This window comes from Nanorana parkeri, unplaced genomic scaffold, assembly GCF_000935625.1.
Source record: "Nanorana parkeri isolate BGI_ZX_2015 unplaced genomic scaffold, ASM93562v1 scaffold455, whole genome shotgun sequence".
Taxonomy (NCBI): domain Eukaryota; kingdom Metazoa; phylum Chordata; class Amphibia; order Anura; family Dicroglossidae; genus Nanorana; species Nanorana parkeri.
In genome coordinates this window covers 89,992-114,013 of record NW_017306723.1, presented here as the reverse complement: position 1 = coordinate 114,013, position 24,022 = coordinate 89,992, and the positions used below count along the sequence as shown (strand labels likewise).

At 43.9% G+C, this 24,022-nt stretch overlaps 1 protein-coding gene and 1 long non-coding RNA gene across 2 annotated transcripts in view; one reads left to right on the top strand and one right to left on the bottom strand.

Moving 5' to 3' along the window:
• Positions 1-11,485: 11,485 nt before the first annotated feature.
• On the bottom strand, positions 11,486-17,665 carry LOC108790231. Its single transcript, XR_001941438.1, has 5 exons — positions 17,655-17,665; positions 11,971-11,979; positions 11,815-11,821; positions 11,541-11,630; positions 11,486-11,495 (listed from the first exon to the last, which is right to left on the bottom strand). It is a non-coding gene; the product is annotated as an uncharacterized LOC108790231 (long non-coding RNA).
• A 1,882-nt stretch (positions 17,666-19,547) lies between these two features.
• The window catches only part of NOTCH1 (notch 1), a 64,313-nt gene continuing 59,838 nt past the window's right edge, over positions 19,548-24,022 (top strand). Inside the window, exon 1 of the mRNA XM_018560444.1 lies at positions 19,548-19,602. Coding sequence (XP_018415946.1) covers positions 19,548-19,602 — 55 coding nt within the window. The remainder of the gene's footprint in view (positions 19,603-24,022) is intronic.

Below are 24,022 nucleotides of genomic sequence, written 5' to 3'. Positions count from 1 at the left end.
CTCAATATAAACCCTAACTGGTAACCCTAAACCTTAACATACGCCTTAACCACTAACCCTACATCCCAACATAAAACCCAAGCACTAATACTAAACCTCTACATAAACCCTAACCACTAACCCTATACTCCAACATAAATCCTGATTGATAGCCCTAAACTTTGGCATAAAGACTAACCCCCAACATCAACCTAAACCACTAACACTAAACTGTCACAAAAAAATTGGCTCTTCCTTACACCTTTACTCCTAACTCTGGACTCAACCCCTCAATCCTAAATCTAATACTAATCCTTTACCCCTAACAGACTAAACAACTCCTAAACCCTAACCCTCATACCAATCCTTCATCCCTAACAAGTAAAACAACCCCAAACCATATACAAGCCGACATAATCCTAACATCAATATTGCTTCTGTCTCAAAATTTCCTGTGCCAAAATAAACCTGGGCTATGATATATCAACAACATACACTTTGAGTTGTCCATACAATATGCCAAAAAGTCAGTAATAAAATGTCTGTATTGTGAGAATTAGCTTCAAATGGAAGCACATTAAGGACACTTCCACTCGCTTACAACTTTTTTTTTTTTTAAGGGCTTCTTTGCCCACTTTTATTGACTTAAACTCAAAAGTCCACTCAGGTTTTCCCTCGCAGAGGTTTTCAAACATAAAATACAGCTTTTTCGATCAGCAAAAAAACATTTTCAAAGTCTCACCGACTTCAGGTTGTCTCTTTAACAAAAGCCTCTCCCACACAGGCTGTATACAAAATGCTTGCCACACAGACTGTTTCTTGTCCTCTTTGCCACACAGGCTTGTCTCTTGCCACACATGCTGCTTTTCACCATACAGGTTATCTGCTTCCCAGTCTGCCAGACACACAGACTGGTTCCAGGGTGGAGCTCCTTCCTTAGGAGGCTGAGAGATCTTATAGAGGCCTTAACAAACCAGCTAGCTGCAGCTGTGCTTGTTACCTCCAAGCCTCCAGCCCTCTCAGCACTTCTCCCTAGAGGAAGAAGTTCAGTATTACACTTAACTTCAAACATTTTTATCTGCCTGCTGCCACAGAATTAAACATTAGTGATCCAAATGTATCTTAAATGCAGAAGCATATTGATTTTGGCAAGTGACTTCCTCATATGTTTGCTTATGAAGGCATGCAGAATTTCAATTTTTTTAAGATTATAGCATCAGACTTTAAATTGGGTCCTTTTGCCGGCCAGCGGAACTGAGCATTAAGTAACAAAGTGGACATAGGTGTGGCTTGCAGTTCCCCACACATTACTGTGATTCATGGGGATTAATCTCTGACCCCCATTAAGTGGCAGGTCACACCATGTCCTGAGTAGGCTCCATCCCTGGCTTCTTATCTGAAAGTGTTTTAAGTAAGTGCTGATGATGTGAGTGACCAGTGCAGATAACAGGGGCTGCTGCATCCATGTCAGAGATTGAAAACAGAAGCAGAACGTGAATAATGTATAAGGCCGATATTTGGAAGCCATGCCACAGATTGAGCAACACTCACGATAACTGGGCTGGGTGAAACAATAAGAAGCGCATGCAGACTACGGCGGGGTGAACCATTGCACACAGAGCTTTTTCAAGTTGATTTAAAATATTTGCAACCATTCATCATATTTTCCCATTTCTCCTTTGAAAAGGTAACAATGTATCCACTGGGTGTGTCCTTCAATGGAAAATTAGCCAATATGTGCAAAATGTGCATTTGCCAGAGGAGTATGGTTTGAGAGAGTATGAAATGATTTACCACTAACTTAACTTTCAATGGCTACCACCTTTAGGCCTTATTCCCATGGAACATGTTGCCCTGTACAACATGAAAGGCAGTTTTTTAGGGCTGGGGAAATTAACGATTAATTCCTCGATTAATCGTTAAACTTTTTGTTTGATTAAAGTTCTTTTGATCGAAAATGAAAAGACTCACCTCTCCGCCGGCTTCCGGGAGTCCCGTCGGAGGACTCCTCCTCCCTTCCCCAAGTGGCTCCGTCGGCTAACAAAGGGAAGGGGGGAGGAGTCCGGTGACATCGATGTTCGTGACCGTCGACGTCACCGGACTCCCCTCCCCCTCCCTTCGTTAGCTGACGGAGCCACTTGGGCCGGTGAGTTTGCCCAAGAAGCACCAAGCTTCTGTCTTATGTTAAACTTATATATATGCACTATGTGGCTCTCCATTTACCCCCCCCCATCTCGCTCCCAGAAATGTGCCCATTGAAATGTACTGATATTATTTTGCAATCAGGTCCTTAGATGAAATGGAATGGACCGGTGCTGCTACTTCAAATATTAAAGGAGACTGTCACACGTCGGCTCAGTAGATCGGGAGATGAGCGAACACATACCGGCGTTCGCTCACCTCTCGATCCTGTCACGGCTCTCTGCCGTGACAGGGGAGGGGCTGGATTCCCCCCTCCCCGCTCCGATCCGCCAGCGCTGACTGGCGGAACGGACAGGGGAGGGGGCGGGTACAGCTGGCTCCGCCTTTAGATAGGCAGAGCCAGCTGTCAGTCACGCAGCTGGGCAGATCCCGGCTAATCAAAATTTTGATTAGTCGAACACGAAAATTTTAATCATTACCAGCCCTACAGTTTTTTAATGAGCCTAGAGATGCAGTAATAAGCATTTGTGCGCCCTCACCAGCTGCTTCCTGCAGCTCCCAGTTTTGACAGCCACACACAGACGGTGCAAAGACCTGGATCCCTCATGCCTGTGTCTGAGGCCATATCGTCTATGAGTGCCTGTCAATATTTGGAGTTACAGGAAGCAGCATGTGAGAGTGCTCAGCTCCATAGACTTACAAGAGCAGGCTGCATGCATCTTCCTGCAGCTCTGGCTGCATGAAAAAACATTGCTTCTGCCATACGGGGCAACACGCCCCATGTGAATGAGGCCATAGATATAAGACTGGAGTTGAACAAATCAGGAAATTATTTGGTGGTCAATGGACAATATCAGTGGTCACTTTATGTGTTTGCTGGTCCCACGTCACTAGCTGTTGGTGAGGTCAGCCAGCAGATGAAGTTACTGTATAGTTCTGGTGCTGGATCTACACATAATACTCAAACGGCTGACATTTTATGTCCTGCCGCCATTCTGTACAAACATAGAAAGTGAGAGAGAGGCAGAACCATCACTTTCTTTCACTTCTTGGGTTAGACTTAATATAACTATCCAGCAGGGATTGTAGGAGAAGAGACCCCTTATAACAGCACAACAGGTATGTAGATCCAGGAATTGAGGGCAGAGATCTCACCAATACAGTCCTCAAGATATAGAAGAAGAAACTGTTGCATGCTCTACCATGCACTAAACATTTCATTTTTGGTTTTGGGTGGACCGGTCTTTTAAACCTGGAATATTTCTTGATATTTCATGTTATGTTTTTAATAAACTAGACTGTATTTTTGTTCAGCGGGTGGTCACAATGCAAAGAACTAGTGAGAGGAGCTGTGGTTAGTGGCTCCTACGCTGTTACCGCTTGGCTCTGCAGCAGATGGGCACCCAGAGCCAAGCGATACACCTATAAAACTAGCACAAAGCAAGTTCACACCCACATTGACATTTTACAGATGAAAAGCCTGGAATCATATAAATTCTCTTATTTAATTATCATTGTTCTGTTTGTGGAAATCCCCCATCCACACCACGGAAGGAACCACTCACAGAGGTGGAAAGCAATTTAAAAATTTGGCATCAACCAAGTGATATAACTGGAAAAAAATTATTTGGCAAGTTGTCTAATCTTCACTTTACTTGAGATGTAGACACTTTCCGTCCTCCAAATCAGCAGTATTTTTTATGCTTGGGTGGTCTTAAAAGCGTTTTGTCTCAACAAGATTATGTCCTCGAAAATTCCCCGTGTGCAGGTTGAATCAATTAAAATCAGTTTCCACAAATCGTAATTCTACATTTTGGAATAGATGAAGGTTTTTATGTCTTGAGGGAACCTCATTTAAAAGATCTCTGCACAAGAGTTCCCAGCTCCACTAAATAACACATGCAGTGAACAAAATTAACCAAGATAGTCTCATTCCCCCTGCTGCATCTTCTATGATGTAAAATATGTGTGGAATCCCCCAATGAAAGGTCAGCGGTGTTGGGAACTGAGCCGGTCTTTGGGCTTGTCTGAGCGGCTTAAAGGAGAACTATGAGGTGAGTGCTTTTCACTCACCTCATAGTTCTAGCCGACCTGTGACAATGAGACTGTCACAGGTCGGCTCAGTAGATCGGAAGGGGAGGGAACACATACCGGCGTTCGCTCACCTCTCGATCCTGTCACGGCTCTCTGCCGTGACAGGGGAGGGGCTGGATTCCCCCCTCCCCGCTCCGATACGCCATCGCTGACTGGCAGAACGGATGGGGGAGGGGGCGGCTATAGCTGGCACTGCCTCTAGATAGGCAGAGCCAGCTGTCAGTCACGCAGCTGGGCGGATCCAGACATAATTGTCGGGATACGCTTCAGCTGCGCCGTCTCAGTATACCGCAAGCAGCAGCTTGCGGTATACTGAGCCTAGGGTGATGGGAGGACGCTAGCTTGTGTCCTCCCGTTACCCTAAGGAGAACTATGGGGAAAAGCCTAAAAAGCTGTATTACTTACCTGGTCCGCAGTCCCCATAGCCCATTCTCCCCTGGGTTCCAGAAGGTCTAAAGACCGCTGGTGTCATCACGTCTAATGAATGCTGACCACCGTAGGACCGGGGATCAGGTGAGCATATATATCTGTTTTATTTTAGCTCCCTAGACAAAATGAGCACTTAACCCATCCAGTGCAGGGGTAGCCCAACTGCAAGGGTATGTTTTATAAATTCCAGGACTTCTTTAAAGAAAATCTTTCCCAAAAGACACATAGACGCTGCCATGTCTGACCCCCTTCTATAGATGCTACTTGTCTGTCTATTCCATTAACCCTCTGGGTTCAGCAAGCTTCGAGTACCTGATCTGGAACAGTATATATAACAAGAAAGGGGCAATCAAGTCTGACATCCCTTTTTGCATACCTGTTCCAGGTAAGGGTAAAGAAGACTGGAAACTAGCATTTGCAGGATGATAAGTAGCAATGGCAGCCTCCATGTAGGAAATCTGTCTTTTAATTAGGACATTTCTCTTGGTTGTGAACTGCTGCATGCCATTGTGCTCTTTCCTTCAGCAGTTTTCAGAATTCAGCAGCTGGAAGATGCAATTAAAGTTTCAAATAATCACACTGATCACAGCAGCCCAGCTTCATAATAACTTTAAACTGCAGGCTTCCAATCAGTGTGTAGGTGGTTTGTTTGTAAACTGATCAGCCAATGAGATAAGCCCCTAAAATTAGCTGATATGTCAGCACGCAGCTTGTCATTGGCTGGGGATCTGGAATGAACCACACTATAATACCTGCATTTTTTAAAAAGAAAACATCCCGTCCAATTCATAACTATCACTACAAAACTATCCCAGCTCCGCCGTGCTTCTGTGTACTTTGCCCGGACATGTTACCAATCCAACAAACACGCTGTTTTCTCCATCACGAGCAATGCAACTGCATCCCTGCATGTCAGCAGCTGTCCTAGTGTCCTAAACTACCCCCAAACAGTACAGTATATTGGTTTTGAAGAGTATTTAAACCCAAAAACTAAAATGTGATATATATTTTTTCTTATTAGTCCTTAGATGTGGTAGCTCCATTAGTGTTCTGTTTTTTCCCCCCCTTTATTTTCACCTGGTGATCTGGCCAGTAACACACTTCCTGTCCTAGGATGACAACGCTCACTCACCATATTGTATCAATAAAGGAGTAACATTGACAACCTAGGACAGGAAGAGTGTTAGGACTACAAAACACACCCCCTCCTCCTCTTTTTTTTTTTTTCCATTCAAAATTTTAATTTTATTGTTTTTTGCACAAAGATAAACAGAACACAACGCTACAACAAAAGAAAGAAAACGATGTCTCCTGCACCCCCTCCTCCTCTTCATAATCTAATAATAAGATTGTTTGAAATTTTAAGTGACATTAAAGGCAACTTTTGTTTTCCCTCACCCCAACGCTAATTAAAGTACTTACCTTAAATGATGTCTCTTAAGGTGCCCATACACTGCATGATTATCGTACGAGAATCGCGGGAAATGCTGCGATCGTACGATAATCGTGCATTGTATGGAAGGCGTGCGACCGTTCCTACTGTACGGTCGCACGACTTTTGTATTTCGAGCATGTTGGAAAACCAGCCGAGAATCGTACGATTTTCGGCTGGTTTTTAGCATGATCGAGAGATGACTGCCGCACGGGCCGGTGTGCGCACGCAAACACTGCCCATTCAGCATTGCAGTCATCGGAAGCTGTACGCAAGTACGATCTGCCTGTCCAAGATGGGCAGATCATACGTTTTTTTAAATTACTTTACAACCCTCGCAAGACAAAAGTCTTTCGAGGGTTGTAAAGTGTATGGCCACCTTTACTCCGATCTTCTTTTTCTTTCCTGATGTTTTCAGCCTTCTCTCCAGCACTGCGGCGGGTCTCCGATCCAACACTGACTCCTCTGGGCTTGCTGGCACTTCCTGTCCCACAGTGTCTGCATGCGGGTGCACGCGTCCATAGACTTACCTTGCATCCCTCCTCGCGTCCCGGGCGAAAAATGTGAACTGCGCATGCATGCACCCCAAGATCCTTTGCGGCTGCCCGAGAATTTCCACATTTTTGGACAGGAGCGCACAGGGAAGACACAGGTAAGTTTAACCCACTGTTAAAGCTGGGTTTTTTGTTGTTTTTTTAAAACTTTTTGTATATATCTACTGCTTGCTTGAAATAGATATATGCAAAAAAAGCTGAGGGTTTAGAAACCCTTTAAGTGTAAAATCTTTACGCTCACTACAGAAAGTTATCAGCGTACTGGATTTCAGGCAGGATAAATGTTTTTGTGTTTTGTTTTCTCATTTATTGAACAGATATAACGAAACTCTTATAATGGAATTTTGAGGGCATGTTTAGGCCAGATTCACACCATTTTCCGGACCAGATCTGGACCATATCTGGAACGTGGTGCATTGTGTTTTGCTGCCTTTCTGCAGCGTATTACCGCGATTTTGCCACATTTCGGCGCTTTGTTTTTTGGGGTTTTATTAGCTTAAAATAGGCTTACAGGTGCGGTCCAGTGCATTTGCATGCATTTGTATATGTTTCCATGTGTTCCAGTGCATTCCAGAAAATGAGACAAGCAGTATTTTTTTTTGTCTGGTCTGGAACGGACAGCAATGGTATGAAAAGTGCCCAGAAATACTATAGTATGGTATAGTATGGGGTATAGCATTAGTTAGACCTATTTTTAATAGTAACTCTCGAGCAACCAGAAAATTCATCTACCCGGAATCTACCAATCCCCGTGGATCCTGGATAACGGGGAGTTTACTGTATATGGTCAATGTTAAGCCTGATGAAGGGACCCTGCGTGGCCCCGAAAGCGCTTGTTTTTACTTGACATGGTTCTTATTAAATGAACACATGGTTATCCTGAAATGATTTTTTGGTGTGCAGGTGAGGTGACATGTCTTCAATTGTTTACTGTATATGGGTCACTTTGTAATATCTTTATATCAAAAATGAGATGGCAGACTACAGGTTGGGTATGTGAAGGCAGAATACTCACATCAGATTTCAGACTACTATAATCAAAAACAAAGGGCTGATTAGAAATGTGCAAGAGCAGATGAACTCCAGGAAATTAAGCCTGGCATGGGACAATACTGACAGATGTTCACCAAAATAAATAAATATAATGGGGGGAATTTATCAAATCTAGAGCAGACAGAATCTGGAGCAGTTTAATCTGTCCTGTTAAACTCCTGTATGGTCTTTGCCACCGTGCTGCAGCTCAGTTTCAGGGTCTTGGCAATCTTCTTATAGCCTAGGCCATCTTTATGTAGAGCAACAATTCTTTTTTTTGTCAGATCCTCAGAGAGTTCTTTGCCATGAGGTGCCATGTTGGACGTCCAGTGACCAGTATGAGAGAGTGAGAGCTATAACACCAAATTTAACACACCTGTTCCCCATTCACACCTGAGACCTTGTAACACTAATGAGTGGAAATGAGGGAAAATGGCTAAGTGGGCCCAATTTGGACATTTTCACTTAGGGGTGTACTCACTTTTGCTTACAGTGCTTTAGACATTAATGGCTGTGTGTTGAGTTATTTTGAGGGGACACCAAATGTACACTGATATACAAGCTGTACACTCACTACTTTACATTGTAGCCAAGTGTCATTTCTTCTGTGTCGTCACATGAAATTATATAATACAATATTTACAAAAATGTGAGGGGTGTACTCACTTCTGGGAGATACTGTATGTGTGTAATATATATATATAATACATACACATTGAAGGCATGAGGGATTTACCTTTATTGAAGAATATGTTTTATTTCCACAGCATATAATTTGCTTTTTGCATAAAAGATACATTTTATACACCTCATTGTCCTGTTATTCCTTACGGCTTTCTATTCTGATGTCTGCTTAGCTGCCGCCTTGCAATTTACAATTGGTTTACTATGTAAATGGAAGATAGTGTTTTGTGGCACAGTGTAAATTGTGTTGTAGGTTGATCTTTGTATACATTTTACTTGTGTCTTCCACCTACATTTATACACTCCAAGGCATGTATCTGCATTGCCCCAGGAAAACCTCTTTGTATAAAATACCAGGATAAAGCCAAATATTTCTGGAGGACAGAACGACTTCTCCTAAAGGCACAGATAGAGGCTAGAAGGAGAAAAACATTGTAAATATTTATTGTCTCAATTTGTTTTCGCTTGCGATTGGGTTAGAGGTCTGTTGTGATTGTTTTGCTGTCTGTAGAATGTGTGGAATATTTTCCCCTCACCTCCTACTTGTTCCCTGAAATCAGAAAAGTTCCACTTTGACAAGAAAAAGTATGTTTGTTCATCTAGGGCCATGTACCATTACTCATCAAGTGATTTCCTAATGATTCATCAGAGAGTGATGTTCTGTCCTCCAGCCATGGGAAGACACCGGATACAACCACGGACAACATCTGTGCACTGTGTCAAAGAAATACATTTTGGAGTGTTTATTTAAAGAAAAGTGGAAGCAATGTCCAGAAACATATGTCTGCTTTCTTGTATGTTTTATTCAACTATTCTTAGCTTTTATATTGATTTTATATCAAACACATCTAAAGAAAACTGCTAAAATGACAAAACTCTAAGTGGGAACCACTCTGTGCTGATGAAGGACTCTGCTCATTCCTCTATCTAACTCTCCTTTCCTGAAATACTCTGTGTTGCTGGAGGACTCTGCTCCTTCCTCTATCTAACTCTCCTCTCCTGAAATACTATGTGCTGCTGGAGGACTCTGTGCCTTCCTCTATCTAACTCTCCTCTCCTGAAATACTCTGTGTTGCTGGAGGACTCTGCTCCTTCCTCTATGTAACTCTCCTCTCCTGAAATACTCTGCACTGCTGGATGACTCTGATCCTTCCTCTATATTACGCTCCTTTCCTGAAATACTCTGCACTGCTGGATGACTCTGATCCTTCCTCTATATCTTTGGTTTTCAACTGGTGTGTCGAGAACCAAAAGTGGGTCCCTATGTGCCGTCCACTTTTCTATGTGAGAGGCTCTTCAGTCTTCCCGTAGCGCAGCAGTGTCAGTTCTTGCGCCAAGCAGCCATTCAAAATATGCTGCCTAGAACTCAGTGTCAGCTTGAGGTGGGGTGGGCTCCATCCATGCATTGCTTACAGCTCCCTCGCATGTCCTGTAGAGGAGCCTGGAGTGATGTAACATACTGGCTCTTGGCACCTCTACAGGGCATCCAAGGGAGCTGTACAAGCAATGCACATATGGATGGAGCTACATCACAGCACAGCAGCCCACACTGGACCCCAGGCCAAGGATCCACTCCAGTTCTCATAAGGTAGGGAGACTGGGTGAATCTTAAAAAAAGAACAAAAATTATTTTTTTGGGAGTGTGTATGTGTGTGTGAGATTATGTCTGTGGTTGTGTGTTTTTGAGGGCCCATTCACACTAGTACACTGTGTTAATCGCACAGTCCCGCGCGATTAACACACTGTACTTCGCAATCGCAGCTACCACGCATTTTGGTGTAAGAAGTGTATTGCATTGCCATTCATTTGAATGGCACCCCAAATGCACCTCCCACCCACAGTTCTATTGCCCGCATCGGAACACACAGTACCGCAATGACGTGCGTTTCATTGCAGTGCAACTTGGGTCACGACTTAATGACTGAGGACAAATGTGGGTCCTGAGGTCACAAAGGTTGAGAACCACTGCTCTATATAACTCTCCTTTCCTGAAATGCTCTGTGTTGCTGGAGGATTCTGCTCCTTCTTCTATCTAATAACTCTCCTCTCCTGAAATACTCTGCACTGCTGGATGACTCTGATCCTTCCTCTATCTAACTCTCCTTTCCTGAAATACTCTGCTCTGCTGAAGGACTCTGCTCCTTCTTCTATTTAACTCTCTTCTCCTGAATTACAGAGTTGCTGGAGAACTCTGCTCCTTCCTCTATCTATCTCCCCTCCTAAGCCAACTCCAGGCCAGGTGGACAGCAATGGAGTTTGGCCTATTGTGTGTGATTCATTGATTTTACTGGCCTTGAAGGTATGTGAATTGATCAATCATCCTCCTCCATTCTGTAGACATGAACTGTAGGGTCAGATAATGTTACAACAAATGAGATTGTATAATGTCTTTCTTTGATCAATGGAGGTCAGATGGGAGTAGAAAAGGAGTGAAGGAGTGTAAAGTTCACTTACCCGCTTATAGCTGTGTTGACTTCAATCACCCAATCATATCCTGGTACATAAAGTCCATATGATTGGATAAGTGAAGAGTGCACAGGAACACTGGGCTTGGTGAAGTTACTAATCTTTTCATTCTTCAGTTGTCTTTAACTGAAGAATAAAAGTATACCAAAAAGCCCAAACCTTTTTTTTTTTGCAAGGAGAAGGGAACGGTTAGAACCTCTGTCAGGTTTTCATTGCTGTCTTTGCCCCATTGGGGAGATTCAACCTCTCTATGTGTCCTGGTGACCATTGTCACAGACACAGGAATTGAGGGGAAATCACAATTTGGAGTTGTTACTGGAAGAAGAACAGAAGAGGAATTTCCAGTGGGGACACCTCGGTGGATGATTGTCTAAGAGGGGATCTCCCTTCGTTTGGAGACATGTTTTCCTTACTACCTGCTGTATTTATGAAAGAAGAAGTAAAAGTGCAATGGAAGCCAAAACTTTTTTTTTTCATATTTTAACAGTTTTTTGAAGAAGATGGTTTCAATGGTTTGGTTAGGTGCTCTTGGAGGTGCACGCACAGACAGGAACCTTGGTGGTGTGCAATCCCTGCATGCCTCTCTAGAGCGGTTTCTGACCACCTTGCTTTGAATAGCACCAGCCGTGGAGCTGCCTACGGGGCGGATACAAGTGACGTCGTGGGACCTGTGCACCCTGCTGCTTGTGCGATGCGGCCAGCCCAGTCAGAGCGCCGGAGGGAGAGACTGAATAGCACATTTAACACTGTAGTGCAGTTTCACGTACAGCTTAGGCAGTGCATAGAACCAAAGACACTAGCATCTGAGACGGGCGTAACTAGAAAGTACAAGGCCCCATAGCAAAATTTAGCATGAGGCTCTGTGATTTTTAGTTAAGCCCCTTGCAGAGCCCACCTAAGATCCCAAACAGCCCACCTGAGAGTGACCCTGCAGAGGCCATCATAGATGCTTTATGGTGGGCTCTGCAGGGTCTCAGGTGGGCTGGTCACACCCCTGCACACCTCTAACCTGTCAGCCTCGATCCACTGTCAGCCTCCTCCACCACCGGGCTCCGATTCCTCCTCCTCCATGGTCGCTGGTGGGCCCCGCCTCCTCCTCCGTTGCTGGGCCCCGCCTCCTCCTCCGCTGCCAATGCGGGGCCCAGCCTCCTCCTCCACAGCTGCTGGCTGTCACTGTCTCAGCAGCGGCTGTGAGGAGGAACGTTTTTTTTTAGCTTTGGATAGAGTGGAGAGGGATTAGAACACCCATCAGGCTTTTATTGCTGTTTCCCTGTTAGCGAGATTCACCCTCTCTATCTGTCCTGGTGACTGTTATCACTAAAAGTGAAAGAAGATCTCAGAGTTTGGGTTGTATTCAGAAGAGGAATAGATTGGACATTTTCCAATGAGGACACTAGTTCTGTTGACCCTGCTGACCACCAGGGATTTCCCTCTAGGATTTCCTCTCATGTCCTGTTGTGTCTAGCAGACAGAAAGTGAAAGGAAATCTCCCCAATGGGACACAAATGGCAAACAAAGTTGACAGGGGTTATAACCCTACATTACTCGATCCAAAACTTAAAAAAAAGTTTTATGTTCTGTTCTGCTTATGGTAATTCTCCCCAGTGGGACTCAGATTACAAAGAACAAAAAAAGTTTATACTCCATCTAAAACCAAGCAAAAAAAAAAAATTATTCTGAAGCTGTAAGTATGTCCAGGTTGCTGTCTCGGTCCCCTTGAAGTCTCACAACTCTGGACAAACTTTTTAGCCGTTATTAAAGTGGCACTAAAGGCAAAAATGTTTTTCCCTCCCCCCAATGTTAATGTCAGCATTTACCTTTAATGATGTTTCTTAATCCGATCTTCTTCTTTCTTGTCGTTTTCTTCTGTCCCTCCAGCACTGGTGCCGGTCTCTGATCCAGCGCTGACTCCTCTGTCCTTGCTGGCACTTCCTGTCCCACGGTGTCTGCATGCGGGTGCACGCGCCCATAGACTTACCTTGTGTCTCTCCTCGTCTCCCGGCTGAAAATGTGATCTGCACATGCGCCCGCCCCAAGATGCTTTCCGGTTTGTTTGTTTTTACACATTTTGCATATAGCTACTGCTTGCTAGCAGTATATATGCAAAAAAGGCTGAGGCTTTAATTATCCTTTAACCCCCTGGCATGGCTCTGAGTCATTCTACAGCTTTCTTCATCGCTCCATGCTATCTCTTCTCTTGCCAGCTTTTCCAGAAGTGCTGCATCTGTTTGATGACCTGACATCCATAGGAGTTTTTATACCTGGCTACATGCTCCATCCAGTCAATACTGTGTAAGTGCAATGTATTTTGACTGTTATTAATATAAGGGTGTTTTATCGGCACCATCCAATGCGTTCTATTTTGTTCTACTTTTAGTCTTAGTTATACTGTATATGTAATTTTTTATTTATGTAAAGCCTGCAAGAAAGAGTAGACTGCTTTGGTACCAGTGAGGCGCACTACTTCTAAAGCAGCTTCATAGTTGCTTTATGACTTGTGGAGAGGTCAGAGGTAATCAGCTTTTCCCAAGGAATAATAGAAGAATGCACAAAAGAGATCTTCCCGCACCATGTTGAGATTTGCCACACACCGCTGGAGAAAATGACAAAGCAAAAGATTTGCAGAAAGATTTGCTCTATGTATAGTAAAATATTTTAAACATCCACAGAGGAAACAGACAAGGATGGAGTATACAGGAGCAATATGGGAGATAGAACTGCTGACCATAGGCCGGGTATTTCCAGCATGTAGGAAAATCTATGCACAATAAATGGACAGCCCTCTTTTGTATGGAGAGGAGAAAACAGACTTCTCACCCCCTATTGCTCTTTTTGATTGGATTCCCACCACCTGCGTTCCATTCAGGGTGCGTTGTTGCACACACACGTTATCATGTATTTTTTAACTCACTGCATTAATGTGTTTTTTGTTTCTTTGTTTACAGCTGGAGCCAAAATACTATTTTTGTATTTCCTTAACGCCATTGCAGCACACTGCGCTGTGTTTAAATGCAGCATGTTACATCTTCACTGTAGTGCACTGGTGTGAACTAGTCCTATTGTAAACAGTGAATTTTTAGCTTGTCATACTTTCGGCCCATGCTGAGTGATGCAGTGTATGAGTTCTTAGGGAAATGTGATGATTTGTTATTTCTTAATGCTGGCCTAATGCTGTAGTTTTCCTTATGTTTAAAAGACCAAATGAGGGCCTGTTTACACTGGAAGCTGCGCATTATAGTCTATATTACGCGCTGGGGCTGATGTGCAGTCTGTAGGGACAGTGCAATGACACTTCATTCAACTCTATGCACAACGGCACGTTGCTATGCGCTGTGTTGCATTGCGCTGTGTTGCATTGTAACGTGTTGTGTGTCGCATGGGAATGCAAATATACACCAATGCACTTGTAGGTGTGAACAGGGCCCATAGAAAACAATTGTGCTGAGCCTGTGTTGATCAGCATTGAACGTACTTGGTGTGAACTACTGAAAATTAGGGGGAAACTAATCAATAATTCTTTTAACTTTCATTGTGGTGGTTTTGATTGATTTCCACATCCATCCATCAAAACTGATTGCTGTGGACAGTTCCATGTGACTTTTTCTTTTTGCAATAAAGCTGATAGAAAACTTTTAGAGAACTAAAAACTCACTATGTGTATGGCCGACATCAGGCAGGGGCCGCGGTATCAAGTTATGGTCCTGGAGGTACATTCGCGCAGTATTGTGCCTTCCCATTCATTGCTGATGAGGATCCACAGCGGTGACCTGACATAAGGCAGTGCAGGGGGGATGGGATGGAGTGTATGGCGTGCCAGATGGTACGCCCAGCCCTCCTATTCATAGGGCGACAGCATGGGGGCTGTATGTCCCTCTGCCTTCTGTATATGTGAAATGGAGCAAAATACAGAGCCCCCATATAAAGCATTTACATGCAATATCTTCTCATCTACTACTGGAAAACATCATCCACTCAAACGCGTTGTCCACAGAATGGATCGCCAACCCATCGCCCGGCAGCGATTGCACAATGTGCTGAAGTCTAATGATGGTTGGCTTTGACGCTTAGCTTATATATGATCTCTGGAAAGTCGTATAACATAAATCTTACAACAAGGGATAGGCAACCTTGACACTCCAGTGTTGGTGAAACTACTACTCCTATAATGCCTGTGGGAGTCATACCTTTCACCGTCAGTCTTGCAATGCATCATGGGACTTGCAGTTCCACAACTGATAGGGTGCCGAAGTTGCCTACCCCTGTGTAACACTCTAGTATCCCCAGTGTGGTCAGACAAACATACCCACTAAACCCAGTTTTAGGTGGAAGCCAGCATGTTTTGGTGCAGTGGAAGAGAACTGGAGAAACCCCCGCACAACCACAAGAAGGAAAAATTTGATTCAGATAAGGTTCTTGTGTGATTCCAGCTCAGGACCCCAGCGATACAAGCAAATAAACCTAAATGCTAACATTAATATTATTATACAGGATTTATATAGCGCCAACAGTTTGCGCAGCGCTTTACAATGTAAGGAAATTGATGGAAACCCAACAAGCAGTCTGATAGAAAGCAGTGTTTAATCTGGGTTTCTTCAACTTGATTGCCCAGTACTCGATGGAAGATAGAAGAATATTCACTGGTGCTTTTTTTTTTATTTTGATGGAAAATTGAATTGAGATTGACTGATTGGATTCCTACATGTATGGCATATGGCTAGCTTTCCCTGACAGACACCTGGCTGAATTTTTTCATCCTCCCTAATGCTGCCCATACACCTGTACATTTTCTGAAGATTTTCTATGGTCAGATGGAAAAGGTGCAACGGATTCCTCCATGTACGCTAAACTGTGCGTCTGGAGGAATCTCCCACTGGGCCAAGCTTCAGTATCTTGCTAGTCGGCCCCACTGGCTGTCAAAATACCTGAACAATCAGATTGGATGCAGGAGTTGTTTGGGTGTTTTGAAAGCAAGCGGGGCCGACTAGCAAGATACCGAAGCTTGGCCTAGTGGGAGATTAAACCATGCGCACAGTTTAGAGTAGTTGGAGAAATCTGTTGCACTTTTTCCATCTGACCACAGAAAATCTGCAGATAATCTATAGATGTGTGGTCAGCTTAACCCTCCCTGGGAGGCCCTCTTGTATAGATTTTTACCATATAATTGTATGAGTAACATGCACCTAAAGCTTCACATGCACTGCTAAAATTTTGTCTGGATGTTTGTTCCGAATCGTTTATCAGAGCATTCAATGTTGCCATCATCAAATTAGCTATTTTTATTCAAAAGCCCCTAAATTTTTGGTCCAGACTGGCTTTTGGAAAGGAATCCCAGACGTATTAAACAGGTTTCTTTTATTTCATATGGAAACAACAATTTTTTCCACCCTGCTCCTTCTATTTTTTTAAAACAAACGTAAATTCGACCCCTCTAACCATTAGAAAATCAAATGTTCCAAAAACGAATGAAACTCTAGTGGTGTGTGGCCAACGCATCAGCCGACAAACCTGCCAGGTCCTCTCTGAGGATCAGAACTGAAGATTTTCATTTCCTAGAATTTTGTGTTGTTGTTGCTGAGTAATACAACAAAACGACAGCGATGTGTCACATTTTTCATTCCATTGCATAATCTTGTTGTACCATTTATGACGTGTATGTGAAAGATTATGAAACTACAAATACATGTAAAAAAACCTCTTATAAATGAGAGCCGTCATTATAAAACTAAACTGTGCTGATAACATATCACCTGTGTTCTGGGGGAAATTATTAAAGGGTTTGCACAGTTTACTGCATCCAAATTGTATTTAGTTATACTTAAAAAGCCAAACTTTATTTGTTGTTTGTGTCCCATTGGGGAGATTTTCATTCATTTCCTGTTTACAGACTCAACAGGATGTGAGAAATCTCTCCAAAATAAGGGATAATCTACTAATTCCTGTGACAGGAATCCCAAATCTCCTGTATAGATGCGGCCGCTGTTACCCATTCAAGTTAAAGGAGAATTATGAGGTGAGTGCTTTTCACTCAGCCTCATAATCTGAGCCGACCTGTGACAATGAGACTGTCACAGGTCGGCTCAGTAGATCAGGAAGTGAGCGAACACATACCGGTGCTCGCTCACTTCTCGATCCTGTCACTGCAGAGAGCCGTGACAGGGGAGTGACTGGATTCTCCCCTCCCCGCTCCGATCCTCCAGCGCTGACTGGCGGAACGGACAGGGGAGGGGGCGGGTACAGCTGGCTCTGCCTCTAGATAGGCAGAACCAGCTGTCACTCACGCAGCTGGGTGGATCCAGACATAATTGTCGGGATCTGTTTCAGCTGCGGCGTCTCAGTATACCGGGAGCTGCAGCTCGCGGTATACTGAGCTTTGGGTAACGAGAGGATGCTAGTTTGTGTCCTCACGTTACCCTTAGGAGAACTATGGGGAAAAGCCCTAACCCCATTGTTCTCCTTTAATGACCGGGTGACACCGGCCGCATCAGTAAGCGATAGTCGACATTTAATCATGTGTGATGTGATTAAATGTGATTTGCAATAGATCAGTCCCTGTACGCAGAAAAGATGCTTCCAGGGAGAGTGATCTATTTGAAACTGCATGTAATCATATGACATACAATTATGTGCGGACTACAGATGCGGCTGCTGTCACCCGTTTCATTAACTTGAACACATGACAGTGGCCGAACTGCCCTAGATGATTTTCCTATACTCATCAGTCCCATCTAAGAGTTCAAGTGCCATGCAAACTTTTATGAATGAACCCCGTTGTGCGGGGTGTGCTCCTAGTTTGCACTATGAATGCTCACAACATTATGAACGGTGCATGTGCCACGCAAAACTGCAACTCCAAAAAAACAGTACGCTATGCTGCCGTAGCATATATGGCAGCATATGGTGGTTTCATCACTGTAACTTCCATCCCTAGCAGGCGTACAGTATATGACATTGTATACATAAGCTTGTCATGGTCAAAGCCTGAACACTGTTACATGGCATTTTTACACACATTTCCTGTGTTTTCTGCCCATTTACACCAGATACATTAGGACTGTACTGGCTGTTGTATTCAGGGTTGCCCCAACACAAGGCAATCTGCCTTGTCACAGACGGGCTCGTTTCATGCCATCAGGTTGCAAAGGGAACGCAGTGGTGTGCCCTGAAAAAAAGTACAGCATGCTCTACTTTTTTTCAGTGCAGCGTGATGCGAGGCAGAAAACCACCTTGCACCCCACTGTGCCCTTTGAACTGAATGAAATGTCAATATGATGATATTTCAATAAAGTTCTACTAAAAAAAAAAAAAGTACACAGTGCGATGCTGCAGGATGAGCCCGGTGTCGGGCAAAGCACACCAGCCAATGTGCATTTAGCGCAGCAGCTGGTGTGAATTGGCCCTTAATGATATTATTTCACGCGGCATGAAGATGAGATGCACATGTGAAATATCACATCCCTCAGGCTGGAGTCACACGTTTAGAAACGTATGTCAACGCATGTCATGATACGTTTATGTTTTATGACGAATCTTAACACAAGCGTTGATTTCAATGGAAAACACATGAAACAGAAACACAAAGGTGTGAATGTACGCGTTTCAGTGTGACTAATTTCTGTAAAGGAAACGTCTGAGCGCTATCAATGCCGCTATGTACGAATCTTTGCATTTTGCACTAAAGCTTTCGTCCAAACGCTCATGTGGAAAAATCTTGTCAGCACATTCGATGATGCCAGCAGAAACTTGACGAATGTGGTTTAAAATTGCATTTGGTTTTAACGTTTGATTTTTGGAAAAAATTGAGTTTACAGAATGAAAACGAAAATCACATTCCACTCCTTCAATCTCGCTGTCACTACACTCTACAGTGATCGTCAATTTGACCCCATTAACTATTAGAAAATCGAACGCACGCTCCGTACGCAAATTTTATCTAACAAAATTCTATTGGCGTACGGCCAGCTTTATTATTATACAGGATTTATATAGTGCCAACAATTTGCGCAGGGCTTTACAATATAAGGAAGACATTACAATCACAAGACAAGATGGGGGTGCAAGAGGGTATGCAGAGCAGTATAGAACACAAGTTTTGAAGAAAGTGTCAATACAAAAATGCATGAGACTCTCATCAGATTGCTCAACAAAATGCAGAAGATTGTCCTTTCTCTGTGCAATGGAGTGAAGAAGCCTTCCACCGAGCAGAGATAGCATAGGACATCATCTGAGGAGGTCAGATGTCCTCAGCCCACCCCTGTGCCCCCAGGAGCTGTGCAGCAGCCTTCACTCTTTATCCAAAGACCCCTTCCCCCCTCTCCTGTAAGACAAAAGCCACCAAGATGCCCACAAGCAGCTGCCTGACGACTGCCCTCCACACTCCCATTGACATGCTAATGAGCTACCCGGATCCCTCCGCCTGCACACACCGCACCAAAAGTTTGTCTGAACTTTCAGAGGAAGGAGTCCCTCCTCCCCTGCCGGCGGAAGCAGACGGGACGCAGCACACACACAGCCTGCCCCGCACAGCTGCCTTGGTTAGGCATTCACCCGCAGAGCGCTGGAGTGAGCGGGGCGGAGGGATTCGTGCTGGACTCTGGCTGGATACATTGGAACAAGTGTGTGATCTGCCGACGAGAAGACTGTGAGCCTGGGCTGGATTATCTGTGGATTGTGGGGGATCGGGGACCCTTCCGGACACCCTGTGGACCTATGTTACTCTAATGCAGCCAGGACGAGGAATGGGTCACCTTGTGCTATCACTGCTGCTGCTGTCATTGATTGTCCGCGCACAAGGTATGGCTAAGGGGGAGTTCATAATGTCTCATCACTTCTATCACAGCCCCGGAACCCCATGTGCAGCCTGAACCCAAGAGCTAGCGATCGGCTGTGCGGGAGCATGGCTGCATTGTGGCTGGGTATCCGTTGTGCGGAGATTGTAACTGTTTAGAAAGTTTCTGGGGGCTGGAGGAACAGAGCTGACAATGAGCAAGTTTACAGAACTTTATTTGTAAACAAATGGCTCTTATTGTTACATTTTATATAGAAAGTGTCAAAATACACTGCACTGTTCATGACATGGTACTGGGTGCAGATCAATCTTGCAGGCTGCCCCCATGGAGCAAGTGGTCTGCGCAGGCTGCCCCCATGGAGCAAGTGGTCTGCGCCGGCTGCCCCCATGGAGCAAGTGGTCGGCGCAGGCTGCCCCCCATGGAATGTAGAATGCCCCACTATCATTTTGCCTTTTGCAGGGATCTGTTTCCATGTATCTACTACTCACTGCAATGCTACAAGGATGGCTGCTGGTCTGAGGACCTAAGTAGCTGCAAGCGGCCCCCTGTATACTGAAGGCTTGACACAGTTTTTCCCTCCTTGGTTTATATGAAACTTTTTAGGGAGGTTGGAAAACTTCATGTCTGGCTCCGGTTTGCTCTCCTGTGTCTCATGTCAGAAGTGTTCTGGCATTTAGGACTGATTGGTTGATATGCTGTGGAAAGTACAATGCTGGTAAGGTGACTTGTGGTTGCACTGTGTGCTGCTTTCATTGTATTTCTGCCTGTGCAGAGGTGTTACAGAGATGTCCAGGAGCCCAGCATGGATAAGGCCCTTCCAAGTGATTGATGGGTAATCGTTGGCATGTTATAGCAGGCTGTTTTGGAGAACCACAAGTGATAAAGGGGAATTTATTGAAACTGGAGCAGACAAAAACTAAAGCAGTTGTGCATGGCGACCAATTGGCTTCTCTCTTTCATATTCAAAGCGTAACAGAACAAACTGAAGATAGAAGCTGATTGGTTGCCCTGGGCAGCTACTCCAGATTTTGTCTGCACCAGTTTTGATAAATTCCTATCACAGTATTTAATTGGAGTATTCTCTATTTGAATTCTGGGACCTGTTGGGGCTTATGGACTTTAATGGCTTTACACAGTAACTGTAAGCTTGTTAAATTAGCACCCAAATGAAACTGAATTTTGAAAGCTGGTTGAAGTACCTTTTTTGTATTTTATCTCATGGGCATTTGTGCTGTAAGATGCACCTGACCATCTCCCATGCACCTAGCTCAGCCGAGGACTGGTGAATTGTTCATGTGACTTGTGTTATGGAGGAGGCAGCAGAAGATCTATGACTTTGTATTGTAGATGGTACAGCTGCTAGAGGCCCTACAAAACTCCGTATGGTGATGATCCAGGCCCCTAATCTCTCACCTCCCCAATAACGGAAATGCCAGTTATTAGAAGCCAGTCCAGCCTGGGGATGAGATTGTTTTAGGTGCCAAGGAACACATGTTCATTGGCTATGATAAAGAAAGTGTAAAATCCATAAGTCATGTGTCTTTTACATCTGGAACCGGACCTATTGGATGTGTCCTTTTTGTGGCCCATATTTAATCTTTAAGCTTTTATAGCAGTTTATATCTTCTGAGGAACAAAAAGCCCCATCAAGCCCTGTAGCCATCATTTAAGTAGCTGGAGCTTATTACACTCTTCAAAATAAAATCTTGTACACAAATTATCTTTTAAATAGGTCTATGCATATTCTTTATAAGCAATCTACTGGAGAACCATGTGTGCTTGCATGCCTGCCAAGTTCTACCAGAGCATGCATGGACTTGTAGTTCTAAAAAAGGAAGAAGTGTCGCATCCCCTTTTGTGAGCAGGTGCAGGTATCCCTCACAATGTCCTTCTTTTGTTGACTTAAAACCTTAAAATATTGACTTGTTCTGCATGTCTTTTATTAGTTGTGTCAACAATAAAAGCCACTCTTGAGTCTTTATCTATATCTACCGTAGTATTCGAACTTGGCGTGATGCCGAGGTTTACAACCACTTGCCCTGTCTCACCCACGTTCTGGGTTAACTCCTAGTTTCCTTGGGATTGCAGGCCTCTGGTGTGATGTTGTATAACGTTTCTCCATACTGCAGGTTAGCATTTAGTAATCCTTGGACCAACTTTTAATAACGGGCTAGAATCTAATTTACATTTGATGATTTTGGCAGGGACGGATTTACTCTCTCTGCTGCCCCAAGGCCAGGTACCTCAATGCGCCAAACCCCCTTTTATAGAGAATGGCAACCGGATGCTGGGGGCGGCGTTAATATTTATTTTTTAAAAATGTTATTCTAATCTTTAGAATTTTTCTATTATATTTTGACTTTTTTTTTATTTAAATGTATTCATTACTTTAAATTTTTTTTACTTATATTTTTAAATTTTTATTTTATTATCAATTTTCCCCCCAATTTATTGCTATCACACAGAAGCTAACAAGCCCATGTGTGATAGCATTTGGGGGTGACAGGTTCTCTTTATTGAACCTGTAACCTCTAATACAGGAGTTCTTGCACCGTACGTTCCCCGCTCTCCATCCTGAGGAGAGGATCTCCATCTCCGGAGAGAGGCGGCCAGCAGGGAGAGAGAGGTAGCCAGCGGGCGGGACAGACCTGCAGGATGCCGCCGAGATCATTTATACAAAACTACAGAACTGCATGTCCCAGGCGTCAGGATATAGGATTTCCACACCCCTGCTGCCCCTCTACTCCCTGCTGCCCCGAGGCCGGGCCTTGTGGGAAATCTGGCCCTGGGCATTGGTGCAGAGAGTGATATTTCTGATTTGTGGAGCTTTGTTTGCTTGTTTAAAGTGCTATGGCTTATGTTGGCGCTATGTTATGTTGGCGCTATGTAATATTAAACACTGCTAATACTGAATTGGCTGCTGTAAGGTAGCTCTACTTGTTGATCACACATACCAAATACTAGTAACTTTGACAGAAGAATATTGGCTAGAGTATGAGGCTGTAGAGCCAGGACATAACTTGGAAAGCTTTGGAAGATTCCTCATTGTGAATGAAGTGCTTTGCTTCACATCTAATGCATTGGTCACACAGTGGGGCTGATACACAAAATAATTTCTTGGGCTTATACTTATAGGAAGCGGCCGTCACCCAACTTCATTCTATAACTTTGTAGTAGAAACATGAGCGGGAGAATGCTGTTTTGGGCTACAGAGGCAGTTTCTCAATCAGATTATTTATTAGGAGGCCTAGAATATGCTGAATCTCTGTGTATGCGCGTCATTAACACATCTTGTGGTAGTTGGCCCTTTTCCTAAAGGGCAGGCTGTAATTATTAGTGATATGTGGGCCTGAAAGAGCTGATGTGATTGGTTCAGTGCTTTCTGTACACAACTGCGGAATTTGTCAGAGCCATTTAAAGCGGAACTCTATAATTATAATTTTTAGAATCTATCGCCCAGCAATGGATGAATTGTAGTTTTTGCTGCGGTTCTTACGTCCTCTCCAGCACTGCCCCTATACACTTGCAGCTCCTGGACCTGTCCGCTAATCCTCTTCCAAGTTGAATGACGCCCAGCCTTGTATGACCCACTTCCTGTAGGCCCAGGCTGTCGGGGACACACCCCTTGAGGGAGCTCTATCTATGAACTCCTAGTACTGCTAAGCGGTGCAGCACTCACACATCATTACATTACAGTCAAAGGGGAAGATTGTAAATGGCAGTGTTCTCTGTATGTAATATGTCAGCAATATTTAAACTAATTACGTTCAGCTAAAGATGGTCCCTGTTTTTTGAGGGCATGTGATTAATGCTTCATATCACTTGGCATTGTTACAGCATGCAAGTGTACATGGGAGGAGCATTGGTTTTGCTGTCTGCTCCACCATGAGGGTTTCCTGTACTGTCTCTTCTGACCTACAGTGAGATTAGGGGACAGTGCTACTTCTGCTTTGTCTGGTGACGAGAAAGCGCCTGGCCTGCCTGTGCTGACATTCAGAGGCTTTCGCTTCTAGTTATTGTGACTGCAGACACCGAAATCGAAAATATATTAATTACTACCTAACAAGCTGAAAAGGGCCCCAGTGTTACTTACTTTTATTTTAATACATCCTACTGCATGCTTGCCTGCACTCCATCCACTGCAGATCCTCATTTCTTATTATAATCTTAATAGAGAGATCTGAAGCTGCCATGCTGAATAGTCTAACCATAGGAGATTTGTAATGGAATGGCTCCCCTAGTGGTCAGACAAAAAGTTTTACAAAAGTATGTTACAGGAGGTGAGGGAAGGGGAAAGTACAGTATCCCATGTTTAGGTTTCATAATAAACCCCTTCTCTGCAGTACTTAGAGATGTCATTTTGTTTTCCTTTTTTTTTTTTTTTTTTTTTTTTTTTTTTTTTTTGGGCCTTTTTTTACCGCCCA